At 44.9% G+C, this 25,997-nt stretch overlaps 1 protein-coding gene across 2 annotated transcripts in view; it reads left to right on the top strand.

Annotated features, from left to right (window-relative positions):
• Window positions 1–25,997, top strand: part of GABBR2 (gamma-aminobutyric acid type B receptor subunit 2) — a 353,289-nt gene that overhangs the window by 198,270 nt on the left and 129,022 nt on the right. For both annotated transcript variants that reach the window (XM_010977466.3, XM_031450080.2), the window contains exons 5-7: window positions 2,956–3,021; window positions 10,073–10,273; window positions 23,815–24,051. In XM_010977466.3, coding sequence (XP_010975768.1) covers window positions 2,956–3,021; window positions 10,073–10,273; window positions 23,815–24,051 — 504 coding nt within the window. The remainder of the gene's footprint in view (window positions 1–2,955; window positions 3,022–10,072; window positions 10,274–23,814; window positions 24,052–25,997) is intronic.

Below are 25,997 nucleotides of genomic sequence, written 5' to 3'. Positions count from 1 at the left end.
CATGCATTCCATACTTATTTATTGATATATATGTGTTGTGCCCTGTTCTGGGAGCTGGAGACCAGAGATGAATCAGGTTACCTCAGTGCAATGGTGAAGACAGACTGGTGGACCTGGGCCATGGTAGAGGGAAGTACAGAGTGCTCTGGGCCACCAAGCCTGATGGGACAGAGACGGCGTCTCAGAGCAGGGCTGCCTGAGCTAAGGCGTGAAGCAGGAGTACCAGCAGCTCTCCAGGCAGAGCCAGTGGGTGGGAGGGAATGGCATTCTGGATGGATGAGCTTGTAGAAAGGGGACAGGGTGAGAAAATGAATGAATGAATAAGTGAATGAGTGAGTGAATGGATGGCAGACCATTTTAGAGAACCCCAGGTAGTTCCTTCTCTCTGCTGTGGAGTAGTGAGAAATGTGACTTGAGACATGAGCAGGAGTCAGCTGGTAAAGAATCTGCAGTGCTCTGAGGAGCTTAGAGGTTGATCTTAGAGGTAAAGCTCAAGGAGCCATGGAAAGATTTTACACCATCAGATTTGAATCTTGGAATGATCCCTTCGTCTGCTCTGTGGAGACTGGGGTGGACGGGGCAAGACTAAAGGCAGGGGTCCAGCTAGGAGGCCATGGTGGTTCACGGAGTAGGGAATAATGGCTATGCCCAGGGGAGTGGGCCTGGAGAGATGGGGGTGATTCAGGCACTGGTGAGCAGACAGGACCAACAGGCCCTGGTTATGGCTAGGATGAGGAGAGGAGGAGTCTAAGATGACTCTCAGGTTTCTGATCTGGGGGAGTGGGAGATTGGCAAAACAGCATTCTAGAAATGGACAGTATAGGAAGGGGAAGGGGCACGTTGGGAATGAAGATGAGTTCAGTTTGGAACATGTTGAGCTTAAGGTGCCTGGGGAATCCAAGTGGAGGTGTCCAGGGGACAGCTGGAGAAAAGTCTGGGCTGGGAAGAGAGGTTTGGGAGCCCATAGCACACAGTGGGGAGTTGTGGCTGGGGTCATGAATGAGATTGCCCAGGGAGAGTGATGAGGGCAGAACTGTATGGAACAGCAGCATTTAGGGATGAGCAGAAAGATGAGAAACTGACTTAGAGTCTGAGCAGGAATGACCAGGAGGAAGGAGGGAGCCAGGAGAGAGCATCATAGAAGCCAGTGGGTGGGTTTCATTGTCATGAATCCTACAACCACCAGGCAGAGTAGGGAGTATTATCCCTGTTTCAGAAATGAGGAAATCAAGGCTCTGGGAGATTTAAGACCCAGGGTCATGCAGCTGGTCAGTGCTGGAGCTGGAATGTGAACCAAGGTCTGATTCCAAAATCCAATAAGCTGTTTCTTCTATACCATGTTTAGCAACACAGGCTTGGCACAAAGTAGACGCTCCATGAGTGTTTGCTGGATGGATGGTTATGGATAGGTGAATACCGTTAGTAGCAAGAAATGCTAAAAACAAAAAAAAATTTTTTTCAACAAACAAGCAGAAAGACCCTGGAGTGTGCCCAGGAACATGGCCACAGAACGGAAGGAAGCAGCTTAGAACTTTTTATAGCATTGCAGACATGGTGATGACAAAGGCTTGCCTTCCTTCAACTGCTCTGGTAACGATCTTTTAAAGTCCTTTCAGAGCAAGTTTTTTTTTCTTCTTTCCATTCTTGCTTGCAAACGAAAGATGATTTTAGAATCCAAGCCTTTTTTATTTTGCTAAAGTACATGATGAGTAAAATGGCCTCCCAGTCAGCACTTTCCAATTTTGAAAGATGCTAAAAACTGATCTTTAAAGGCATGTTTCTCTTCTTTATGCATCAAAGGGCCTTGAGGCCTGCTGGAAAGGACGGGATAAATGGCAGGAAGGTGGCACCACCTGCAAGGTTGAGCCTCAGTACAGAGGGCAGGCCTGAGATGGGGAGCAGGCACGTGGGCAGGAGCCAGGCTGGCCACCTGGAGGCTGCCTGTACTTCCTGTTCTCTATGGGGGCGGGGCCCAGCCTGGATCCCGTCCCCTAGAAAGCAACCAAGAACCCCTCACCCTGACCCAGGAGGGAGCATCAGGCATTCAGTTAATGTTTGTGGAGTGAATAAATGAATCATAGGAGCTATGATACAATGTATACGTGTTAACTGCATTGAGATAATAAGATAATAAATAACCATTTATAGAGCTGTTGAATATAGATCTTCCTTTGAAATAAAGGGAGATGGATGGGTTGGGAGAAGGTTATAAAATACTAATTCTAGCTGGTGTTTACTCTGTGCCAGGAGCTCTGCTAAGCACTTTATGAGGATTATCTCATTTAGTTGTCTCAGCAGCCCTCTAAGAAAGGACTGCCATTATCCGCATTTTGCAGATGAGGAAATTGAGGCTAAGATGGGAAAAGGAGCCGCTTGAGGCCACTGGAGTGGAGCTGAGATTTGAACAAAGTTCAGAACTTGAGAAGACTCTGCAACTTCTTAATTGGGAAGCTCTGTGGGCTCCAGGAAGGCAGAAAAGTCTAGAATACTGGGGGAGGAGTTGGCTGGGAACTTGTTTCTGTTGCCAGCCCCCCCGGGGACCTTGGAAGTTCCCTTCTCTCCTGTGGCCTCAGCTTCCCTATGTGTAGAGTGAGGACGGAGAGTCAACCCTGTCTCAGCGCCCCGCAGGGTTTGCCATTGGAGGAGAGCAGGGAGCGTGCCAAGGCCCCACAGAGCCATCAGCTTCAGCTTCCAGCCTGTGCAGACTTGCCCCAGGGTTTTCCCATGAGACCAGGGAGGGCCAACAGCAGGTGCTGAGGGAAAGCTGGGCCCAGAGAAGGCTGGTGATCCAGGCCGGGCTGGGATAAGGGGTGTGGTTCTGCCCTGCCCGCCCTGCTCTGGAAGAGCTCTCGCTGGGGAGCCTGGAGCACGTGAATATTCCCTGTCCATGGCCCCGAGCCTTCTGGGCTGTGCCGATCACATGCTCACCTTCACACCCTGTCCTTCTGTCCACAGGGCAACGACGTGCGGATCATCCTTGGCCAGTTTGACCAGAATATGGCAGCAAAAGTGTTCTGTTGTGTAAGTAACATTTTGGTCGTGTCATTTGTGTTTTTGAGAAGGTTCACAAAGCTTTTTCTCAGATAATTCTCCCTGCCTGTTCCAAGAGGGGCACCACAGGGCCGGAGTCCGGGGAGTTGGAGGTAGAAGTGTTATTCTCACTGCTCTGTCTTCTTTTCAGGGCGCTAAAACGCCAGGGCTCAGTACAGTGCAGTCATAGGGGGAACCAGAAACCTTGATTTACCAAACCCACTGTCTGACCATTGCCTTAGTGCTGCCTGCTAGTTCTAAGTCCCCTCGACCCAGCCTTGCTTAGTGGAGCAGTGCCATGTGCGCCCCACAGAGGAAGGCGCCAGATTCCAGGGGAGATGAGGCTGCCTCAGACCCCTCCCTGCCCTGCAAGCAGGGCTCAGAGGCTCGGGTTTTGAACAAACTGTCAACTGTTCAGTATCTACCCCTAAGTCCTTCTAATTATCTGGTGTGTGATAGGTGACAAAGGAGATTTTTAAAACTTATTCCACTTAATTTTTTCCATAACCATGTGAAGCTACTCTCATTACCCTGCTTTATAGATGAGGAAATAGAGGCCAGAGAGGTGAAGGACCTTGTCCAAGGGACAGTTCATGGCAGAGCCAAGGCTCCATCCTCATTCACCTGAGTCCCAGTCAGATCCTCTTTTCTCCACATCATGTTCTGACCCGAGCATACATAAGAGCTCTAACACAGGAAGTGTGTCTTCCGATTTTGATGCCCTGGCCCCTCCTCCACCCCAGGGTCAGGAGAGAATTCATCAGAATGAGAGGCTAGTTATGTGAGTCATCGTCTACCCAATAAGCTCCTCCTCTTGGACTGCGGTTATTCTAGGTGTACGCTCTAGTGATGGGCCACAGCCCTCTGTTCTTCTTGACCCTTTGTCAGTAACTTAGATGAGATTATAAAAAGCAGGCTTATAGGAATTTTAGAAGCTGTGAAATATGTTGGATGACAGAGCCAGGGTGCAAAGAACCTTAATAAGCTGGAATGTTTGATTAAATCCAAGAAGATTAAATCTAATGGTCTTAATATAAGGTTATATTAGAACAAATTGGGCGGCCTGTGTCCAAGATGGTAGAGGCATAGCTGAGGAGAACTGTGTGTGTTTAGAACAAGAGAAACTTTGGAGTCTCAGTTGCCTCAAGGTTACTGTGAGTAACCAGTGTGAGCAGAGCTGCCGGGGAGCCAAGGTGACCTCAGTCTCCACATTCACACCCAGAACGGGTGGTCCCTTTGCCCTCTGCTGAGAGACCCCACCTGGGGTGTCCTGCTCAGCTTCTGGAGCCACATTTTAGGAGAGATGCAGGAACTGAAAAGAGACCGGGAGAAGGAGAGAGCAGTGGCTGGAAGCCACAGTTCCACAGGGATATTTCATCGGGAAAGCTAAGGAGCAAAGCAGGAACTGCCTGATTATCTCTCAGAATAGCAGGGAGGAGGGAGAAGTTACAGGCTGACATTTCAGGAGACCCTAGATGAAGCTTAGCACTCAGAAATCAGTCTGCTTGGGCCTGAACTCCTGGTGTGCAGCTTAGTAACTGAATTTGGACTTCTTAACACTTTCTGAGCCTCAGTTTTCTCATCTGTAAAGTGGGGATAATAATAACACCTGTCTAACAGGATTGCTGTGAAGATTAAATGGGCAAAAACATTTTGCATAGTGCCTGATGTGCAGTGAGTCCTCAGTAAATGTCAGCAATCTTTTTTTATTTGTTTACAGAAGGGCTCAGAGGATGGAATGGACTGCCATTGGGCTAGTAAGTTTACCAACTAATGGACTGCACAAGATTCTATTAAGCATCCTATGTTTTAGTTAAGGGTAACAAGGAGTTCCACACAAAAATCTAAGGAGGAGCATGAGGAAAAACTGAAAAAAAATGGAGCAAATTGATTTAACATGTTTTACTTCAAAACTCATAATGCCTTACATGTTACCATTTATGGTCCAGAAATGGCCCATTTAAAAAAGGAAAATAATGCTCCAAATTAGAGGATGTAATTTTTTAGAGAAGAAGCTGGGTTTTACCCCCACATATCCCCAAGGCCTTGCAAACAGCTGGCCCATGGTGTGTGATTGTTGACCAAATGAGAAAAAAATAAATAAAAATCATCCATGAAGACGCCACACTGGGCACTGGCCGTCTCTCATTTGCACAAAATGCAGAGAGACCTCCTGTTCTGACTTGAGCCAAATCCAAGCCAAGGCATGGCTGTGATTTCCCTCTGTGCCATGCACTGGGATTATTTTCCGAGTGGCACTTCCAGCGTGGTTTCCATATCAGAACAGAGTGCATGGCTATCTGCCTCTTGACCCAGTCCCAGGCTGCTTGCCTTCCACTCAGCACAGGACACCATCCCGCCTCATCATCCCACTTTCTTCTTTCCTCTTAGACTTTGGGTATTTTGAGATGGACTTTCTCTTAGAGTCTTGCTGACTGCTTTATTTGTTGAGGAGTTTCTCAGAAGTTTTTGGTTGGAGATTTATTCCATGTGTCAGGCCCTCAGATGGATCTGCACTCCAGGACTTTCGTTCTTATCTGGCTAGGAAGGAGTTCTTCTGCCAGATCTGGAAGGTCTTGAGGAGAGTCTGCTGAATGTCTTCACGCTGGATCAAGACTCTGGCGTGTGATGGAAGGATGGGCTGCTCAGAACAGAGACCCAGGGAGAGAGCCTTTCTGCCCATCTCGGGGTCAGACACAACCAGGTGGACACAACCACGTCTTTGCCATCCAAATGCTGCAGTGCAAACTATGCAGCATGTTGCTGCGTTCTTGAGATTGGACCTGCCACCCAGTGGGAAAGCAGACTCCAGCAAACGCAAGGCCTATTTATAGCCCTGTGGCAAAATGTTCATTTTGGCTCCAGCAAAGGATGAGCATAGCCTATCACTTTTGTCTTCTTCTGTCTCCTTGGTGGTCTATTCTCAGTTCTCAAGCACTCTGACCTGGTTTCTGGCCACTCAGAACTCCTCAGGCCACTTTACAACTGCAGTCCCCGGCTGCCTCACCTCTGAAACAGAAGCAATGATCCCTGCCTTATCTGCTTCGTGGGGTTGTTGAGAAGCTTAAATATGGCCATCGGAGGGTGACCATCATCCCAATTGTTAACTGTTTTACCGATGTGAGGATTTATTACTATTATGGTTGTGAAATGTCTATAAAAAGCAAATGTTCTTCTTGGATGCGGAGGTGAGGAGGCAAAAGGAAACTTAATAAAAAGAGGAAATTGGATTTTTTAATCACATCATGGTTACCTGCCTGCAGCTAATAAGAACCAGCGTGGTTCATGGGACTAAAGAATGTGAGCTCAGGACTGCCCGTTATCACCTGGCAGGGCCCATTTGGTGGCCATTTCCTGAGACCACATTCCTACTAGAGGCAGAGAAAATGAAAACCAAGGTGACCAAGTAAACTGGAAATGCATTCATTCAGTCACTCTGCAACCATTTATTGGGTGCCCACTGCACACCAGGCACTGTGCTGAGCACTGAGGATCCTGGGAAGAGCAGACACCAACCCTCCAGGAACTCCCTATCTGGCAAAGGAGACAGACTGGGATACCAGGCAAAGATTCTTAAAGCTCACATGTCCAACAATCTCAGCTCTTCTAAATGTGGGAAAACAGAGTGGAGGCCCAGAGGCTTCTCTGCAGTTGCTTTGGACAGTAGATGCTATATTTAAGACCAGTCTACCTCTCTTGCAGGAGCGCCTTTTAGACCTTCTCTCAAAGCCTATGTACTTTTGCTCTACACATATACTTAACAATCCAGGCTCCCTGCTTTCTATAGCAGTTCAAAAGCAGCAAATTCAGAGTGAAAGTGACAGCCTAGACCTGACAGCTTGAAAGGAGACAAAGCCATAAAAAGTGCATCAAAAACTCCAAGAACAGTCTGGAGCCATTTGGCATATGGGTCAGTCTTCTTCATGTCCAAGAGCGCCACTCTGCATGGCCCGTAACAGTGGCTAATGTTCAGGATGAGACCATGAGGTACCAAAGGGAGAAGGGAACGAGCAGGAGCAGCTAAAATGTTCCTGAACGTGGTGTTGTCCAGGCATGGTGCACATATTTCCTCATTTGATTCCTGCACCAACCCGGTGAGATGGGATTTGCTTTCCATGGGCCATGAATGAGAAAAGAGAGGCCCAAGGCGTTGTGTGCCAGGGCTACCCAGCTGGTGTGTGGCAGAGAATCTAGTGCTGCTTGACTATCATTTTTTTTCCCCAGAGGATCAGTAGAAAAATTTTTATCTTAACCAAATTTGCTGAGATTCTAAACAAAATGTATTGTCATTCCAATGGACTGAGCTTCTGTTTTCTAGAAAATTCACTCACAAGGAACAGCTCCTAATAGGACAATGGCAGGTCAGTCAGGTATCACAGCAGATTCCTGAGAGGCTCCTGACTTCCTGCTCTGTGCTGCCTCTGAATTACCACATGGTCTTTGGTCTCAGAGAGTAATGCCGAGCTGCCTTTGCATCTGATCGGAAGACCTCCTCCTGTCCTTGCTCTAAGTCTATTGACTCTTACTCACCATACGTTCTCAATAAGTGGCACTATCTTGTCTCAACCTTTTAAGATTAAGAGAGCTTCCAAAAAGTTGTGTTTTGCTAAGAAAAGAAGGAAACTTTAAAAAAAAAAATGGACTTTGAATTTTGTCCCCTTGACTTAGTTGAATGTATTTGGGCAAATTCCTCGATCTCTGAGCCTCAATTTCTTCATCTGTAAAATAGAGATACTAGCACACACCTCATAAAATGGAGATGATAGCACACACCTCATAGAGTTGTTGTGAGAATAAAATAAGGTAATGTATATAAATGGCCAAGTACATAATAAGGGCTTAACATGTCAGTTCCTCCCTGTCAGTGAAAGATGACAGTTGTGAAGTCTCACAGGTTCTGCCATTGGTTAAATAACCTGGGATCCTCAGGACAACCGTTTTGTTCAAAGGTCTAGCCCCAAGAGAGGATTTGGGATGATCTTTCATTAAAAAAAAAAAAAAAAGTGTCTGTGGAATAAGCCCCGTTTATTAGAGGGAAGCCCAGAAGACTGCCTTCTTTTGTTGAACTGTGATTTTATTATGTCATGGTAATATGAAGGCTCTCCGTGTTTTCTACAACAGTTTTGACTGGGACATTATACATAACATTATAATATAATTGCTGGAAAAAATGACTATGCTCTGAGGCTGCATTATGAGAAGTACAGTGTCTAGAATGTGGGAGGTGAAAGTCCCGTATCATTGGAGGAGTCTAGAGAAGAGGCAATGTGATCACTGCCTTGAGATAGTTGAAGGGCTCTTTTATTAAACAATTTCAGTTTAATCTGTGGAGGCTTCACTGAATCAATGAACAGAGGCCTTGGAGTTGGAATTTGACCTTAAGTTAAGGAACAGATATTCTAATTCACATTTACCGCAATGAGATGCTCTACCATGCAGGCTGGGCTTTTTCAGTTGTTGAGAGAGTTTCGAAGTGTTGCCCCCCTTTCTGGAAGAGGAATGAAGGAAACACTCTTCCAACTCTTAGACTTGACAGTAACTATGCTCCAGTGTGCAGACGTATTAGGGGCTCTGGCCCACCTTTCTGGGTAGACCCTGGCTTAGCGTCCTAGAGTCTAACTGGAGGGCAGCCAGAACCTCTCCGGCATCCAGGGCAATCCGCAGGCTTCTCTTTGCACCCTGTTGGTGTCTGTGCTATCTCTGTTCTAAGCCAAGGAACATAAAGAGGTGTGACCTGAATTGTTTCCCAAAATGTCCTTCTAACATAGGTGGTTCCCCAGGAACAAACAGATGGATTGTTTAAGGTTCACATTTTTAAATGTATACAGTTCATCACAGCACACAAAGTGCACACTACTGCTCTCTGTTGTTACTTCTGGGCATTTTAATTACTGATAAGAATGTGCACTCTACTTAGAAACTCCATTCTGGACCCAGCTTTGATGGAACATGACATTCCTACAAAGTGGGATTTTCTGGGTGCGTTTGTGCTATCGAAAAGCATACCTTTCCTGATATAAAATCATCATAGTATGAATTAAAGCCAAATAAGGCTGCATTTAAAGTCTGACAACTTTCTGTTTAAATGGAAGGCAGGCAGTGTGGCTTTGCAGTGTTAAGAGTTGGCAGATCTAGGTTCCAGGCTGATTTTTCTCCCTGGCTGTGTGACCTTGGAAAAGTGACTTTCCCTCTCTGGTTTTCAGTTTCCTTGTTTCTAAAATGAGGATAATAAAGTCTGCCCAGACCATCTCAAAGGGTGAATACGAATGACAATCAAGTAAGACGTGGGTAGAGCATACAAATGTAAGGGACCTTTTTTTTAGGATCTCAATTTATACTTTGAGTAAAGATTTAGAAAGAATGTTCAGTTTGCCAAGTGGCATCTTATGTAAGTTACATGCTCACATTAAATTTTCTTGGCCCCTTGCAAAATTGCTCCCCCTGGGTTGTATTTAAAGGTTATAATCTCGGCTTTTAGTAAAGATCTATACAAAAATAGCCTTATGAAATCTGTTTGTTGTAGGGATGCTGCTAATACCATGCTAGCTAATTTGACAGTGGCCTCCATATGAGGCATTTTTTAGGGATTAAAGCCTGGAAAACACTTCATGTCCCTGAAGAACTGGTATGTGTTCTCCCTATTGAACGCAAGAGTTAAGCAATTAATATTGTTGCCCTTTTCTCTTAGGCTGCCAGGAATTTATGGTGAAATATACAGCTTAGTATGTACTGTGTTGGAACCTTTGGTTGACTTGTCTATGTTCTGTTCCCTTTACCTCTAGTAAACAAATTATAATTTAACTTTCCCAGGCCCTTATGTTTTAATTTTTACTTGATGTTTATTATTTTATTATACATGTTTCCTATAAACTACCTTGGCTCCCTTGAGAGATAAAAGAGGAGGAGACCAAGCAAGTAATAGAAGAATTAGTGAATCCTCTGGTAAGAGGAAGCCTGAGTCATCTCCATCTCTCTCAAGGGCACAAAGCTTTGAACAGATGTTTGTCTTTTGGTGTCTTCATGGTCAACCCCTCTGTTGCAGGCATATGAGGAGAATATGTATGGTAGCAAGTACCAGTGGATCATCCCTGGCTGGTATGAACCTTCCTGGTGGGAGCAGGTGCACACAGAAGCCAACTCATCCCGTTGTCTCCGGAAGAATCTCCTTGCTGCCATGGAGGGTTACATTGGCGTGGACTTCGAGCCCCTGAGCTCCAAGCAGATCAAGACCATCTCAGGAAAGGTCAGTGCCTTGGTCTGCTTGGTCTGCCCCAAACCCATCTCCTTTGATCATGTTGTCCAGTGATGTTGGCAAAAAGCACCTAGATCTTGTTCTCTCCTTTGCTGTGTGACTTTGAGCAAATCACTTAACCTCTCTGAGCCTTGCTTATCTGTTAAATGAGAATAGCCAGCCCACTACTACATGGCCCTCTGGGGAACTGTGGGAGTCAAATGAGGTAAGTGTGCTTTGTAAGCACATAACAGTGTATGTGTAAGGGATGGAGTCGTGACTGTTATAACACCAACTGCAGACATTGCCTTTCAGATTAGGCTGGCGTTTCTCCCATGCCTCGCCGACCTACAGTCTTTTCTCAGTCTCATTGATACTCCTGTCAGCCTGGAGGAGAGGACAGACTCCTCAAGTAGACTTGAGGAGACATGTACTGAGGACCAGAAAGATTGGTCGAAACCCTAGCTTTGCCACTTACCAGCTGCATGATCTTGAGCTTGAGTTCTCTGAGCTGCTGTTTCTTCACCTGTATAGTGGTGGTGAAAATATCCTCCTCTGGAGTCAAAGGGAGGACTGGTTGGCAGATTGTGCAACGTGGCTGGCATGGCGCCTGGCACCTTGTGCTGTCATAACTGGGAGGAGGACCTTGACAGGGTGCTTAAGTCCTCAGGCCTCCACAAGTTTCCACTTGGGATGACTAACCCCTGGCCTGCTTATCTCTTTGGGCTGTGAGAGAACGGGTAACGTGGTATATGTAAAAGTGTTTCCAAAGCACACTGTTCTCCATGAGTGTAAGATACCATTATCAAGAATCAGGTGACGACAGCCTCGGTGAAGATGGCAACATCCATCTCTCAGTTCTAACCACCAGCCAAAATTCAGCACCACGGTGCACATCATCCTTTCCTGTCTCCTCTGATCTCAGATTTTTAGATGCTCACCCACCATCAGTTTCATTTAAAGAATAAACTTCATAGTAAAGTAAAAAAGTATGTATGTTATTATTGTCCATTATTTAATCTCAGTTAGAGCCAGTGCTCTAAGAATGATTTATTGATTTGTCCAAAAATGGCAAATCATTAGGACACATTTTATAAGCGGCTCTAGATCAAGCTGGCACCTGAGAGATCCTGGAAAAACACTCTGGTTAGAAAGTGTTTGGAGAAATATTTTCATACCAAAATCAATGAGTATATGAAGTTTTTGGAGATGCTGAATAATGAGTAGAAACAGCTCATTTTTATTTCAGTAAGTGTTATTTTTAAAGGTGTTAAAGTTTGCAGTTTATTAGAAGATTCTTGGGTCCAGGGATACCCTATACTTTAACCTAAAAATAGTATAAAATTTGAAGGAAGTACAAAACTAAGAAAAAAATTCCATACAGGTAGACAGTATAATAATTAAAATGAGAGACTTAAGGAAGACCAAAGATGTAAATGATTACACATGAGATCTGTGAAGCTGAGTTGGGGTGAGGGCCATGCGACTCCCCAAGGGCTTCAGTGTCGTTCCAAGGAGCTTGAATGTTACCCAGAGTGGGCGAGCCACACCCAGATGTGTAGGAGTACACAGGAGTGCATTTTGGGAATATCACTTTTTCGCAGTTTCTTTTTTTTTTTTTTTTCTGTAGTAAGTGTTTTGACTTTGTAACATCTCCCAAGTCACTGACTTTCGTTTTTAATTTTAAATTTTTAAATTTGGAGCTGGTGAGGAGACTGACCTCACCCCCTTATCACTGTGCCCATGAATGGGACACCTTGGGGCTATTCCTGGGGCTGTTCACTTCACCCCACAGCATGGGCTACCAACTCCTGGGTCTTCCAGGATGGAGCAATGCCATCAGAGCAGAGCCAGGCAGGCTCCCAGCTTGGGTGGCTTCTAAAATTCCAGGCACCTAGTTCCTGTCCAAGAGTCTGTGAGGCAAGAGGCAGCTTTTACATTATCTCAAGGTTGAAAGATGATTGAAGTTACATGGGGAAATCTTCAGCCTCTTTTCCTCTTGGAATCAGAGGGTCTTAGGGCTTTCCTAGAGATCACATGGACCGGCCTCCCATCAGACTCTCAGATCCTCCCAGTAGCACAGGACTCACTACTTCTTCCTTAATTTTCCCCACTGGTCCCTCTGGGCACCACCCCCTCCAGGTCCTGTTGGTGGTCACCACATCCCCAGAGTGATCCCTGTCACTAAAGGGCCCATCCCTATGGTCGTAATTCACAGTTCCAGGGCTGAGACTAAAGGAAAATTTAAGGGGATGCCAAAGACCTCAATGCAAAAAATCCATGATGAACAAAATACCAAAATTTTACATAAAGAGAGGCTCCACAAGGCCAAGGTTAGAGTGAGCTAACTGATTTGAGTCTCACAACCACATCTTGTCTTTAAAATTTTGATATTTTGTTCATCATGCATTTTTTTGCATTCGTTTTTTGGTCTTTTTTTTTTTTTTTTATCTTGATTACTGAGGTTTTTGGCTCCCTCCTCAATTTTGCCCCTGAAGGGAGGGCCTCACTCACCTCCCCCTGGTCCCAGCCCTGCACAGGTTGTGTTTGTCAAGCCCCTTCCCACGCTCAGCCCATCCTCTGCACTTGCTCTTGTTGAGTGCTCTCTCCCCAGAGTGTGGGGTCCAGAGTTGATAAGGCATTCCTATTTGTGGTCTGACCACAAGCCAACTTCCCCAACCAACCTGCAAGAATCTATTGCCAAAGGAAGTTCTAGAAAGTCATGAAATAGTTCTTGCTTTTGATTTTGCGGTATACACGACTGCTGGGGACCATGGTCAGCATGGCACGGGCTGCTGGGTTGATGGTGCGTATTTTGGGGTCCATCAGTGTCCATGAAAACAAGCAAACATTTGTGGAATCAAGTCAATGGATGCTTGCCACTTTCACTGTTTCTATTTGGAAAGCTAAGAAGCAGAAAGGGGAAGGGACATACCCAGGATCCTTGTAGTGGGTTGAATAGTGGCCCCTAAAAAGATATGTCCATGTCCTAACCCTTAGAACTCATGAATGTGACCTTACTTGGAAAAGCAGATATAATTAATTTAAGGATCTTGAGATGAGATTATCTTGGACTACCTGTGTAAATCCTAAATCCAATGACAAGTGTCCTTATTAGAGAAGGCAGAGAGAGGCTTGCCACACAGAGGAGGTCATGTGAAGATGGAGGCAGAGATTGGAGTAATGTGTCCACAAGACAAGGAACATCAAGGATTGCTGGCAGCCACCAGAAGCCAGAAGAAAGGCATGGAATGGATTCTTTCTTGGAGTTTCCAAAGGGAACCAACCCTGCCAACACCTTTGTCTTGGATTTCTGGTTTCCACAACTATGAGCAAATGAATTTCTGTAGATTTTAAACCACCCAGTTTGTGGAAGTTTGTTATGGCAGCCTCTAGAAACTGATACAGTCACCCAGCAGGTTGGGGACAGATCCAGGACTGCTAGGTCCCCACCCACTGCCCCTTTCCCTCTACTATGCTCTTCCTCTAGATTTGTGACATGCTTAGAAACAGAACACATTCAAATCAGCCCTTTCTGTGATGTCTCAGCAGGCCTGTTAGTAAGTGACAGAACAGGACAGCATGGGCCTGGTAATCAGGAGATCTAGTGCAAATCCTGGCATGGCCACCTCAGCTAGACACTCACCCTCCCTGGGCCTCAGTTTCCTCAGCTGAAAATGAGAGATTTGGACTACATAGCTCCTGGCATCCTTTCACAGTGGAATTCTCTAACTCTGTAAACATCTATTGAATTATTACAGCAGGCTGTGTAATGTGGTTACAATGTTAAACCCTGGAACCCCCAGGATAAAAGTGACTCCTGATAAAGTTGCAGAATTGGGTGGAACAGTGGCCCCCCTTGAAATGCATTCTCCACAGTTCCCTCTTCAATATGCCTATCTTCAATATCAAGCTGTCCCCAACTTGCTCATTGGCACCCAGGAGATTTCTGGTAGGAGGAATAACAAGGTCATTGTCCCTCTCAAGCATGTTCATCAGTCCCTTCCAGCTGGAATTTTCAATGACGGGATAAATACAGACCCTCGGGCTTCCTCGAGCACACTCAGAGCTCAGTTTTCTTGAGCCTCACGAAAACCACCTCTGGGTACTTGCTTTGGCCTTAACAGTTCTTTCTTCCCATTACGGTTCCCCATCACCACTCTACTCCCCCACAGTGACTCTGTTAACATTGGTGATTTCCAGTATCGGCTTTCACTTTTCTTTGTCCCTTTGGGTTTGTTTCCACTGTGAACATTTAGAGTTCTGGTGTAAAATTCCAGTGATGGCTCAGCCTCTCCAATAAGGACATTCTTCCCTGTTACCATTCCCCTGCTGAGACACAACGCTGGGCCAAGGCACCAGATGGAGATGTTCACAGAACTCTGGAATCAGTGGGAACCTCAGAGGTGGCCCCAACCCTCCATCAAAGGCGCAGGCTCATTCTTTGGAAGAGTTTTGTAATGTTTTCCAGCAAGAAGCTTCTGAGACCACCCATGACTGTTTATTAAACACAGCAGAATGAGAAGAAACACAAATCTAGGGAGTCCTCAACTTAGAGCAATGACCCAGAAAAAGCTGCACCCATCTCATTGTCACTGCCTTGGAAGCTCCATGGCAAAGAACTTGGGGCTTTTAGGGCAGCTCTGGCTCTGGGGAGGAGGAAGGGAAGGTGCCTTGGAAAAGTAAAGGAGCTCCCTGGGGAGTCAAGCTTTACAATGCTGCTGCCTCTGCCTCCACCTTCCCCACAAAGATCCTGTTCCCTTCAGCTTCCCTAAGTATTCACATCCCTGGGAGACAGGTGATATGGCAAGAGAATATGGGCTCAGGAGAAAGTGTGTGGTGGCCTATTGACACTTGCTAGATTTGAATCTTGGCCCCACCATTTTCCAGCTGAGTGACTCTAGAAGATAGTTGTCCATACCGACATCCATAAACCTCCTTCCTTCTCAGTAACATAACTCTGGCTTTTATCTGGGTGTGTTGCCACCCAGCTGAAAAATGTACATTTCCCAGCCTCCCGTGTAGCTAGATACTGCCAGGATTCTAAATCCAGCCAAGAGATGTAAGTAGAAGTATTATATAAGACTTATAAAATGTTCCTTAAGGGGAGAACTTGCCCTTCTTTTTCCTTCTCCTTTGTTTGACTAGAATATGGATGGGATGGCTGGAATTATAGCAGCCATCTTGGGATCAACAGGTGACCTTGAGAAGGAAATTTCATTCTAGGGAGGCAGAGCATAAAGATAGGAGCCTGAGTCCCTGGTTACACTGTGGAGCTACCATAGCAACCCTGCATTGCCTACATATAGACTCTTTAACATGAGACAGAAACTATCTCATTTAAGTTACTGATAATTTGTCTCTTAGTTATGTGGCTGAACCTAATCAATAGTGATACAAAGACATAGGGCAAGTCAGTTGACCTTTTTGAGATTGTTTCTCATTATACTAGGAAGATTATATCTCTTTTACAGATTTAGAAGCATTAGATGAGGTAATATAGAGGAAAATATCTTGCCAAGTACTGCCAAGCACACAATAGGCGCTTGACAAATTGTCATTTTCTTCCTTCATCAATACAGCAGCCTCAGAGGTGGGAGAAAGGAGTAGTGAGTCAGTTTTTACACACAAATCTGCTCTCCTTTGTTGTTGGGACTTTACTGAATCTATAGATTGATTTAGGAAAAACTGATAATAATATAGAGTCTTCCAGTCTATTCAGTTTCTCTCAGAAATGTTTTGTAATTTTCCATGTGGAATTCTTGCACATATTCTATTTGATTTATTTCTAGATATTTAATGTATTTTGGCGACTATATGTGCACATTACTCTTGGGTGCATACTTAGGGGTGGAATTTCTGAGTCATAGGGAATGCATATGTTCAGCTTTGGTAGACACTGCCAAACAGATTTCTAAAGTGGTTGTACCAATTTACACACCCACCAGCAGTGATTGAGAGTTCCAGTTGGTTCACATGCTCACCGACATTTGGCATTGTTAGCTTTTTAATTTTAGCCATTCTAGTGGGTGTGTAGTGGTGTCCCATTTTTGTTTTAATTTACATTTCCTTGATGCCTAATAAAGTTGTGAATCTTTCATACCCTTATTACCCATTTTGATACCCTCTTTTATAAATTGCCTATTCAAGTCTTTTGCCCATTTTTCCACTTGAATTCTCTGCCTGTTTCTTACTGATTTGTGGAAGTTCTTTTTGTATTCTGGATATGAATTCTTAGACAGTTACATGTATTACTTATGTCCTGCTTAAGCATCTTTGCCCACCCATGCTCATAAAGATATTTTTCTAGCTTGTCTTTTAGAAACTTGTTTTACCTTTCACATTTAGGTATACAATTCATGTGAAATTGATTTTATATGAGGTCTGAGGTAAGATCAAGATTAATATTTTCATATGGATAAACAATGATTCAGAATCACTTACTGAGAATCCTCTCTATCCTCCTGCTGTAAATTAAATGAGTTTATATAGTGTGTAGATCTGTTTCTTAACTTTCTGTTCTCTTCCATTGGTCTATTTGCCTATCCTTTAACCAATACCACAGTGTCTTAATAATTGAAGTTTCAGAATAAGTTCTGATGCCTAGTAGTGTTAACTCATATCTTTGTTCTTCTTCTGTAAGACTTCCTTGGGTGTCCTTTGCCCTGATGTCATGTTTCATTTAGATCTACTCACATATTTACACTTTCCATTACTCTTCATTCCTTCATTTCTGTTCTGTTTGTGATTATTTTCTTTCTGCCTGAGGAACCCCCATTGATCTTTCTTTTATAATGGGTTTGCTGGAGACAAATTCTTGCAATTTCTGATTGTGTGAAATTTACTTTCTTTCACCTTTAATACTGAGAGGTATATTAACTAAGTGTAGAATGCTAGATGGTCTGTTATTTTAGCACTTTAAGATGTCATTTCATTGTCTTCTGGCATCCATTGTTTCTATTAAGTCAGCCTTATTGTCGGTCTTTTGAAGGCAATGCACCCTTTTCTTTTCTCTAGCTGCTTTGAAGATGTTTGTCTTTGCTTGAGTGTTCAGCAGTTTTACTCTGCTGTGCGAAAGTGAGATTTTCTTTGGGTTTATCTTGATTGGAGTTTACAGAGCTTTACAGAACTTCATGAATCAGTGGGTTGATGTGTATTTGAGGAAATTCTAGGATGATATCCCTCAAATATTGCTTCTATCTGTTCTCTCTTTCCTCACATTTCAGGGCACCAATTATACATGTGCATTTTCAACACATTCCATATATCTCTTATGTTCATTTCTTATTTTCTATTCTTTTTTCCTCCCTATGCCTCAGTCTGAATATTACTAGCCTTTCTTCCAGTTCACTAACCTTTCTTCTGTGTCTAATATGCTGCCTCATCCATCTATTGAGTTCTTCATTTCATTTGTTGTCTTTCTTATGTTTAGAATTTTCATTTTACTCTTTTTTTTCTTTCATAGTTTCCAGTTCTCTGGTGCCATTCTGTATCTTTTATCTGTTTTCTTGGACATACAAACCTGCTACGTTAAAGTCCATGTCTAATAACAACAAGATTTGGATCATCTGTGGGTCTGCTTCTATTGCCTGTCTTCCTTGCTTCCTTCCTCCCTGCCTCCCCTCCCTCCCTACTTCTTTCTTTCTTTACTTTTCTTTCTTTTTAAAAAAATTTTGTCCTATCATGTGGTATATCTAGAAAATTTTACTAATTGAATGGACATGAAAAATTAAAGGGGCTACAGATGATGTTGTTTTTCTCCAGAGAAGATTTATTTCTCTTCAAGCAAGCAGTTAGCATAGGAGCAGAGCACCTTATACAATCAAGAATTGAGATGATTCCAGGCCTGGTTTTAGTTTTCATAAGGCCTGATCTCGTTTGGTTTGCCCTTAATCCTGTTTGTGGTTCAGTGTTCTAAACTGAAACCCAGGGGTGTTTACTGGCCCTGGATTCCAGTTTTTGTCTTCCTGATATCATGAGACTCTTAACACATCTGCTTGTTATCTTAGTCCTTTAGCCACCATTTGGGGGGGGGGGCTTCTCAGTCTCTTTCTTTATGTAGCTTAGTTATCACCAAATATTTCAAATGTGAATGTCAGTCTGCATTCTGGTATTCTGTGGTTCCTTTTCCTCTGAGACCTTGGCCCTACAAGCCTTGCCACCCTGATAACCCTGAACTACAGCGTTTTTAATTCCAGTCTCTGAGAGTCTGCTGAAAACTCTTATCCAGTGTTTTCTGTTCCTTTAGCTAGCATTCCTACTTACAAATCAGCAAATGCCTCATGAGGAAGCAGCTAAGAATGCTGGACTCTTCTCAGAACATTTCTTTTCTCTCCAGGATATTGGTTCCTCAAGTCCTAGATACCCTGGTTTCTAGATATCCAGCTTTCTGATGCTGTTTTAAAATTTTATTCTGCTTTCCTGAATGTTCTTTATGAGAGCTTTAGTCTGATGTAACCTATTTTGTCATAGTCAGAGTAGAAGTCTGAATTGAGACTGTTTTGCTTAAAAGGTGAAGAGTGGCAAGTTGGGGACAGGGTAAGCATGTCACTAACTTCAGCCCTTTGAGGCACCGCTGTGAATTACAGGGAGCAGACATGTTTTTTGCGACTCCACAGGAAGACGTAGCACGTTACAGGGAGAGAGATGTAAACTCTGTATCTGGAAGACTAGTCTCATAGACACCAGGCATTCCTTAAGTGGAAAGTTCTGCCTTCTGCCAACACTGGAGGAATCTCAGAAAGGGCTCAACAAACACCTGTAAGTTGCTAATGAGAAAGGAGGTCCTATAATCAGATTGTAAGAGGGACTTAATCAATGGTAACCAATCTGTGTATTTTTGAAAAATGCAGATGTTATCTCACAGACATACTGAACAAAACGTAGGGACCTGGCATTTTTAACAAGCTCCCCAGGTGACCTACAAACTGGAGTATAGGAATCAGATTATCCCTTAGTGTACCTTCCAAATGAGGCTGTGTTTCTAGCATCCCACAAGGGATGCTAGAGAGAAACTCTGCCAGTTTTGCTGCCCCTGGGGGATGTCAGTTGAAGATGTGGAAGGGATTGTCTCCTCCTCCTCCTCTCTTCTGTCCATGAGACTCCCATCTCCCAGAAAGCAGGACTCAGCTCAGTACTGTGGGAATGACAGACCCATAAAGTTTAGTCACACTGTGCGGTAGCAAGCTTGTGTGGGCTAGCCTGGGAACGGCACCACTATTTATAACATAGTTTCTGTGGGAAAATATGTTCTAGGTTCCAACAACTAACTGTCTTTCAGAAATATGTGGAGCACAACCTGTCAGTAATTGGGACTCTCTATATAAAGTTATGTTCTCAGAAACTTTTAGCATCTCATGATAAACCTGACCTCAGAGAATGAGTAATCAATCAGCTTTCAGTGTCAGCTTTACAATGGAAGAAATTCTTCTGCCCTGCATAATTGGAGACCTGCTTTAAGAACAACTATTACTTTTTCTCAGACGATTGTGAGAGTGTTTCTTCCTGCTGTCATTGTTTTGCCTGAGGGAGACTGGAGCCAGCTTCACCTGGGAACAGTGATGAATGGTCTGGGCTGTAGTGTGTTAGCAATGACTTCGACTCCATGCTTGCAAAGACAGTGAGCATGAGGTCACCTTTCAGAGCTAAGCTACACCGGTGTCCCACTCCAAGGACTCTACCCATAGAAGTGAAATAAACAGCCACATTGCCAGTGTTCTCCACTCTCCTTTCCCTTGGATGAAGAACAGTTCTGTGAAATAGAAAAGATAGGGATTTAAGGTGGTACATATGAAAAAATATATAGGGGCTTGTGTTGGCTCCAATGTCAAACCGAATAAACAGCCTGATCTTGATCCCACTACTGTCCACGCAAAAAAATATTGCCAATAAACTATATCAAAGAAGTTTAAAAATCACACTCATTGATCTCCTGGTGAGACCATACTGTGTCTGTTTGCTCAGGTCTGAACCCCCCACCCCACTTTAAGAGGGTCACAGAATCCTTGAAGGATGCCCCCAGTGGCTTGTCCCGGATGGGAAAGAGGTCTGGAGACGTCATCTGAATGTAAACATTAGGTTGAACAAGCAGGACTCAAAGAGATACCACCAGCCCTCAGATGCCTTTGCGTGCATCAGAGAAAGCCTCACGGCAGCAAGATCCAGGAAAGAGGTCAAAGGGGCCTCCTTCCTTTTATGCTTAAGCAATTAATTAGAGAAATATAGCCAATAGCTGAATTAATAAGATGAAATTGCCCCCAGTTGCATTTTAAAATCAAGAAAAATATAGCCAAATAGTGAAAGATGGAAAAATAACATGGATGCTTTGAAATAAAACACTGAAAATTGTGACTCTTACCATAGCAATCTGATATAAAGAGGAAACACACCTCAGAAGTGAAAGTTGCCCATCAGTATTTGAAAGGAGCTCCTTCTTAATCATTAATCAGAGAAATGCAAATTAAAATGAGAGGAGATACACTTTTTTTTCTTAACCTAAGAAACTGACAATGATCTTAAAAATTGAGATACCTATTGTGCTCCAGGATGCAGGGAAATGGATACTTTCATACACAATGGGATTTTATTTTGTTTATTTATTTTTTTCACAATGGGATTTTAGCTTTTCATATTTGGGGAGAATAATTTGGCCCTATATATGTGTGAATAACATTTAAGTTTCTTATACCTTCAGCAATTCCTCAGCAATTACACATCTGGGAATTTCTTCTGAAAACATACTTATCAGTGTGTGTTCAGAAAATTTAGATACAGGGGTGCTTTTTTGGAGGCCTGTAATTGGGAAAAATTAGAAACAGCCTAAATGTCCAATAATTGGAAATTAGCTGAGGAAGTAAAAGGTAGGATGTTCATGGGAGGGCTGTTGACTGTTGTCAGTACCAGTCTCGGTGCAGTCTGGGGTCTTCAGGACATCCTGGGTGAGCAGCCGTGCCAGGTGGCCAGGTAACCAACCACCTGTACTATTAATAGCCATGGCTAGCATTTGTGGGGGACCTACCATGTCCTGGACGTGGGACTGGCGCTGCACATACTTCATCTCACTGAACCCTCACAGCCACCAAGCAAGGGAGGATGCGGGGACCTGGAGGAGATAGGACCCTGCCCCAGGTCACAGTTAGCAAACCATGGAGCTGGGGCTGGATCCAGGGCATGTCGTCTTGCTTCCAAACCCTGCATTCTTACCACTGTGCCAGGCCCCTGCCTCAGTCACCAAGAGGAAACTTCTCTATCACCTGGTCCAACCTCCTCGCTTGTCAGAGGGAGAAATTGAGGCTTAGAAAGTATCTCTGCAGGTATTGTTCTGGGTTCTGTGATCAAGACAGATAACATACCTAACCTCATGGAGCTTAATTCTTCGGTTAGGTAAATTGCAGGAAATGAAAAGAGCAATAAAGAAGGTAAAACCAGCAGATAGAGAATGCCTGGGGGGAGGGGGCTTTGGAAAGGGCGGCTCAGGGAAGCCCGCCCTGAGAAATGACAAGTGTTGATATTTGGGTGCCAAGAACATCACACAAAGAGCTGGGGAAGAAGCTTTCTGGCAGAGTAAGTATCTAATGCCACAGCCCTGAGGTGCAGACAAACGACGTGATCAAAGGACCCAAAAGGTTTAAGGAAGAGAAGCCTCATAATGGACCATTTCATGCTCCCCAGGAGGAGTGAGACTGCAAAGGATGATTGGGAGAGCCGGCGGGTGGGTGGCAATTACTTGTGAGAAGGGGCTTGGGGAGTGGGGCTGGGCTACAGACAGTGCTGTCTCCTTGAAGAACCCTTGGAATTGAAGAGCTTCTGCTGTGTAATTTGAGTGATGAACAGAATAGTGATGGCTGGACATGATGAATTTCTGAAGGAAATCATAGATGGATAAAACCTAACACATCCAATAGGAGCCGAAATGATAAAGGAGGTGGTGGATTCGTTGCTAGGACACCATTCACATTTGGTCAGGCAGAATCCCTGGGGTCCACAGTTCGAGGGACTCGGCTGTACCTTGGCTCTGCTAACAACCTGAGTCAAGGGCAAGAGACTCGAGCTCCAGTCACAGGATGACCCAGCCTTCAACAGCTCGGCTTCACCACCCTCCTTGGGCACTCAGCATGGCCCCTAACAACTTGGGGTGGGTTTCAAAAGGCAGTTATGCCCTCAAAGGTCAAATGAGAGAGAAGCAGCAAAGATGGAATGGGACCAGCCTAGCTATATACATGCACACATAAGCTGTGTGACCTTGGGCAAGTCTCTAGATCTCTCTGTGTCTCCAGCTGCAGGTTGAGGGGGCATATGTGGCGGTCTCTAAGGGCCTTTCCTGGTATAAACTGGCAATGAGTTGATAGTTTCTATGTGTGCTTTGTCCCCAAGGAGGGTTTTTCCAAAGACTTAGCCGTGGGCTCTGATGACATTTCTAGCAGAGGAGTTCAGAAGTGATTTGAGAAAAGGCCCACAGAAGGGCTGAGGGTAATGGGTTCCCCTGGAGTGGCATTCATTTGGATGTATAAGCCTCAGGGACTAGAGTAAAAAAGCAGTTTCATTACTTTGTGGCCTCAATCAGAATGTTAATATTACCAATGAAATTCTTTTATGAAATTCAGCTCAATAGAAGAAAAAAAATTTTTTTCCAATGCTGAGTTATGCTATAATATTATGGAAGATAAAAGGGAAGGGCACAATGTAGAGGTCAGAATGGCCTTTACACCTGGGCAACTGGGCCCTGCCCTGGGCCCCATGCTCTAAGAGGACCTCACTCAGGCCCCAAGGGGTTCAGAATCCATAAAGCCACAGGGCCATGACCACCTGGACCCCCCATTCCCTCCACCTCCTAGGCGCTGAATTCCCAGCCCACATGGCTGGAGCCACTTCCTGAGGAGCCTCTTTAGGGAGGACTGAGCCTTTGGGATGGTCAAATGGCTGCTGATGCTGGAAGGGGGAGGAGGTATGGACTGAGCTTGGCTGAACTGTGGGATGGAGTGGGGTGGGAAGGGAAGGGGTGGGTGGGCCACCCAGCAAGGCCAGCTACCCCGGTGCTGCTGTGTCCAGATTGAAACTCTGAGGACCCCCAGACTTCTGAATGCAAACTTGGCATTCCAGATCATTAGGAAGGTATATTTACCTTCCTTTAACCCGTTATGGTGGAAAAATAGAAAATATTTTGTTGAACAGTTTGTTTGCTTCCCTGTAACTTAATATTTAGACATGTGGTACATAGGCCTCTAGCTCCAGACCCCCAAATGTCAGGAGGAGGCCTGATTAGGGTGCATTATTCCTTCACCCCAGCCATGCAGACAGCCAGGATTAGGATATCAGCCCTGCCACTCACTTGGCCCGAAGCAAGTTGACTTTCCTGAGTCAGTTCTCTCATCTGTAAACCGGGACAATAACAGTACCACCACACAAGGTGGTTGTGATTAGATGAGATCATGCACATTCAGAGCCAAGCACAGTGCCTGGCTCACAGTGAGCACAGGAGAGTGTCAGCTGCCTGGTAACCCAGCGGGGTTTGTAACTTGGTGTCCCAGGTCTCACGTGGCCTCCTTGTTTTCCAGACACCACAGCAGTATGAGAGGGAGTACAACAGCAAGCGGTCAGGCGTGGGGCCCAGCAAGTTCCACGGGTATGCCTACGACGGCATCTGGGTCATCGCCAAGACGCTGCAGAGGGCCATGGAGACGCTGCACGCCAGCAATCGGCACCAGCGGATCCAGGACTTCAACTACACGGACCACACGCTGGGCAGGATCATCCTCAACGCCATGAATGAGACCAACTTCTTTGGGGTCACGGTCAGTCCCAGGCCCTCGGGCTTTGCTTTTCTTAGTGCCCCTGGGAGATGTACAAGGCAAGGAGGCTGTCTGGTATACGGTGCATTTTCTCTATCATTGAGATAACGTCCTGTGGGCTGTACGGCTGCGGGACTGCTGAACCGGGCGGGTACGGTGGTGCTCCCCGACACGCTGGGAAACTGCTTCTCTGTAACTTCCCTCATAGATTCTATTATATTACAATCTATTAGATTAAATTAGGTTAGGGTTAGAAAGGCCATAGTGAGTTGACTGCACACAAAGCAGGTAGAATCCACCAGGTGATGGAGTGGGGTGGGGTAAGGTGGGCCAGCTCTACACCCAAAATCAAGTTCAAATCCTGGGCCTTCATATTCAAGTTACCATCTTCAAGCTAGAGTTTTCATTCCTCAAATGGGAATACCTCCCTCTCACAGTGGTTATAAAGATCCGCTGTTACAAAGTGAAACTGCTAGTATCTGTTGAGCAAGCTACTGGCTCTGAGCTTCAAGATTCTCAGCTGGGAAATGGGGATAACGACTTGCATGGAAATTGGGAAAATTAGCAATAATGAGAATCACTACTATTTCCTGGATGCTTATTATGTGCTAGACATGTGCTGGGCACTTAATGTAGATTAGGTTCAATGGTGTATGCCCAGTGCTAGGCACTCAGTAGATGCTAGTGGTTGTTATTGTGGTAATGGTCTCACTGCATCCGTATGCCACACATGGGAAGTAGGTGCTGTTATCCTTGTTAAAGGTGAGGAGTCTGGAGCTCAGAGCATTTAAATACCAGGGCTAATCAGAGGCAGAGCTGGGATTCAAATCTGGGTCTAGCTTTTTAATTGCTGCATCATACTGCCTCTGGTAGTGGACATCAGTGATAGTTACTTACGTCTCATGATGATTTATTTGTCATTAACTCTGCTCCCAGAAAATAAGGACAATTTGCCTAAATAGGTTGAAGTGGCTGAAGTGCTGTCCTTTGTTCTAATTTAAAGAGTCATTTAGAGAATCAGTCTGTCTTAGGAGTAGATAAGATGAGCTGACTGGTATATTCCTTAAACGTTCATGTTCCTTTGTGTGCGCTCTCAGGCTTGAATTGCTGCTTTCACAGGCCAGGGCTTGTGCAGGTAGGTGCTGACTGTAGACCATGATGTGAATGCCAAAGTGAGTAAGATGGGCTCCCCATCCTGGAGCCCATGGTCCAGGTGCAAGGGTGAAACCTGGACTCAAATGACAATAAGAGGTTAAAAGTGCTCAGCACCATGGGGGAGACTGTGTGAGCCCAGAGGGGTTTCTGTGACCTTTGATGAAAAAGTCAGGGAAAGCTTTTTCGAAGCGGCAGCATTTGAGCTGTGCCTTAGACATGCAGAGTGAGCTGGAGGTCCAGCCAGGAGCATGGTGAGCAGGGGAGGGATGCAGCAGGGACAATTACTTTGTCTGGAATATTGAAGGGGAGGATGATGAGGCTGATCAGGTAAATTGGAGCCCAGTTCTGTAGACGCAAGCTAAGGATGCTGGCCTTCATCTCACAGGCCAAGATTCTCCAAGTGCACCTCAGCCAGCAGCAGCCACATCCCCTGGGATCCAGTTAGAAATGCAAATTATGCAGCCTGTCCCCAGGCCCACTGGATCAGAATCTCCAGGGTTGGGGCCCAGCTATCTGTGGTTTAACAGACCCTCCAGGAGATTCTAATGGAGGCTAGAGTTTGAGAACCACTGCTCTGGGCAGTGGGCAGTATGGAGATTTGCTAAAAAGAAGGAGGTTTCCAAATTCTTGAGTAGAGCCACTTTTGACCTGAGGCCTGGGCATCTGCTCCCACAGCTCAGAAGTAAAGGCTCTATATGGTTACCAGGAAAGGCCGTGTTCATAGCACAGCTGAGACCCAGACTGGAAATCTAACGGTTTTTCTCAGCCCAGTGGTTTCAAAATTATCTTCTTAT

The sequence above is a fragment of the Camelus dromedarius genome, chromosome 10 (genome assembly GCF_036321535.1).
Source record: "Camelus dromedarius isolate mCamDro1 chromosome 10, mCamDro1.pat, whole genome shotgun sequence".
Taxonomy (NCBI): Eukaryota; Metazoa; Chordata; class Mammalia; order Artiodactyla; family Camelidae; genus Camelus; species Camelus dromedarius.
The sequence above is the reverse complement of the archived record's forward strand: the minus strand, read 5'-3'. Positions and strand labels throughout refer to the sequence as shown.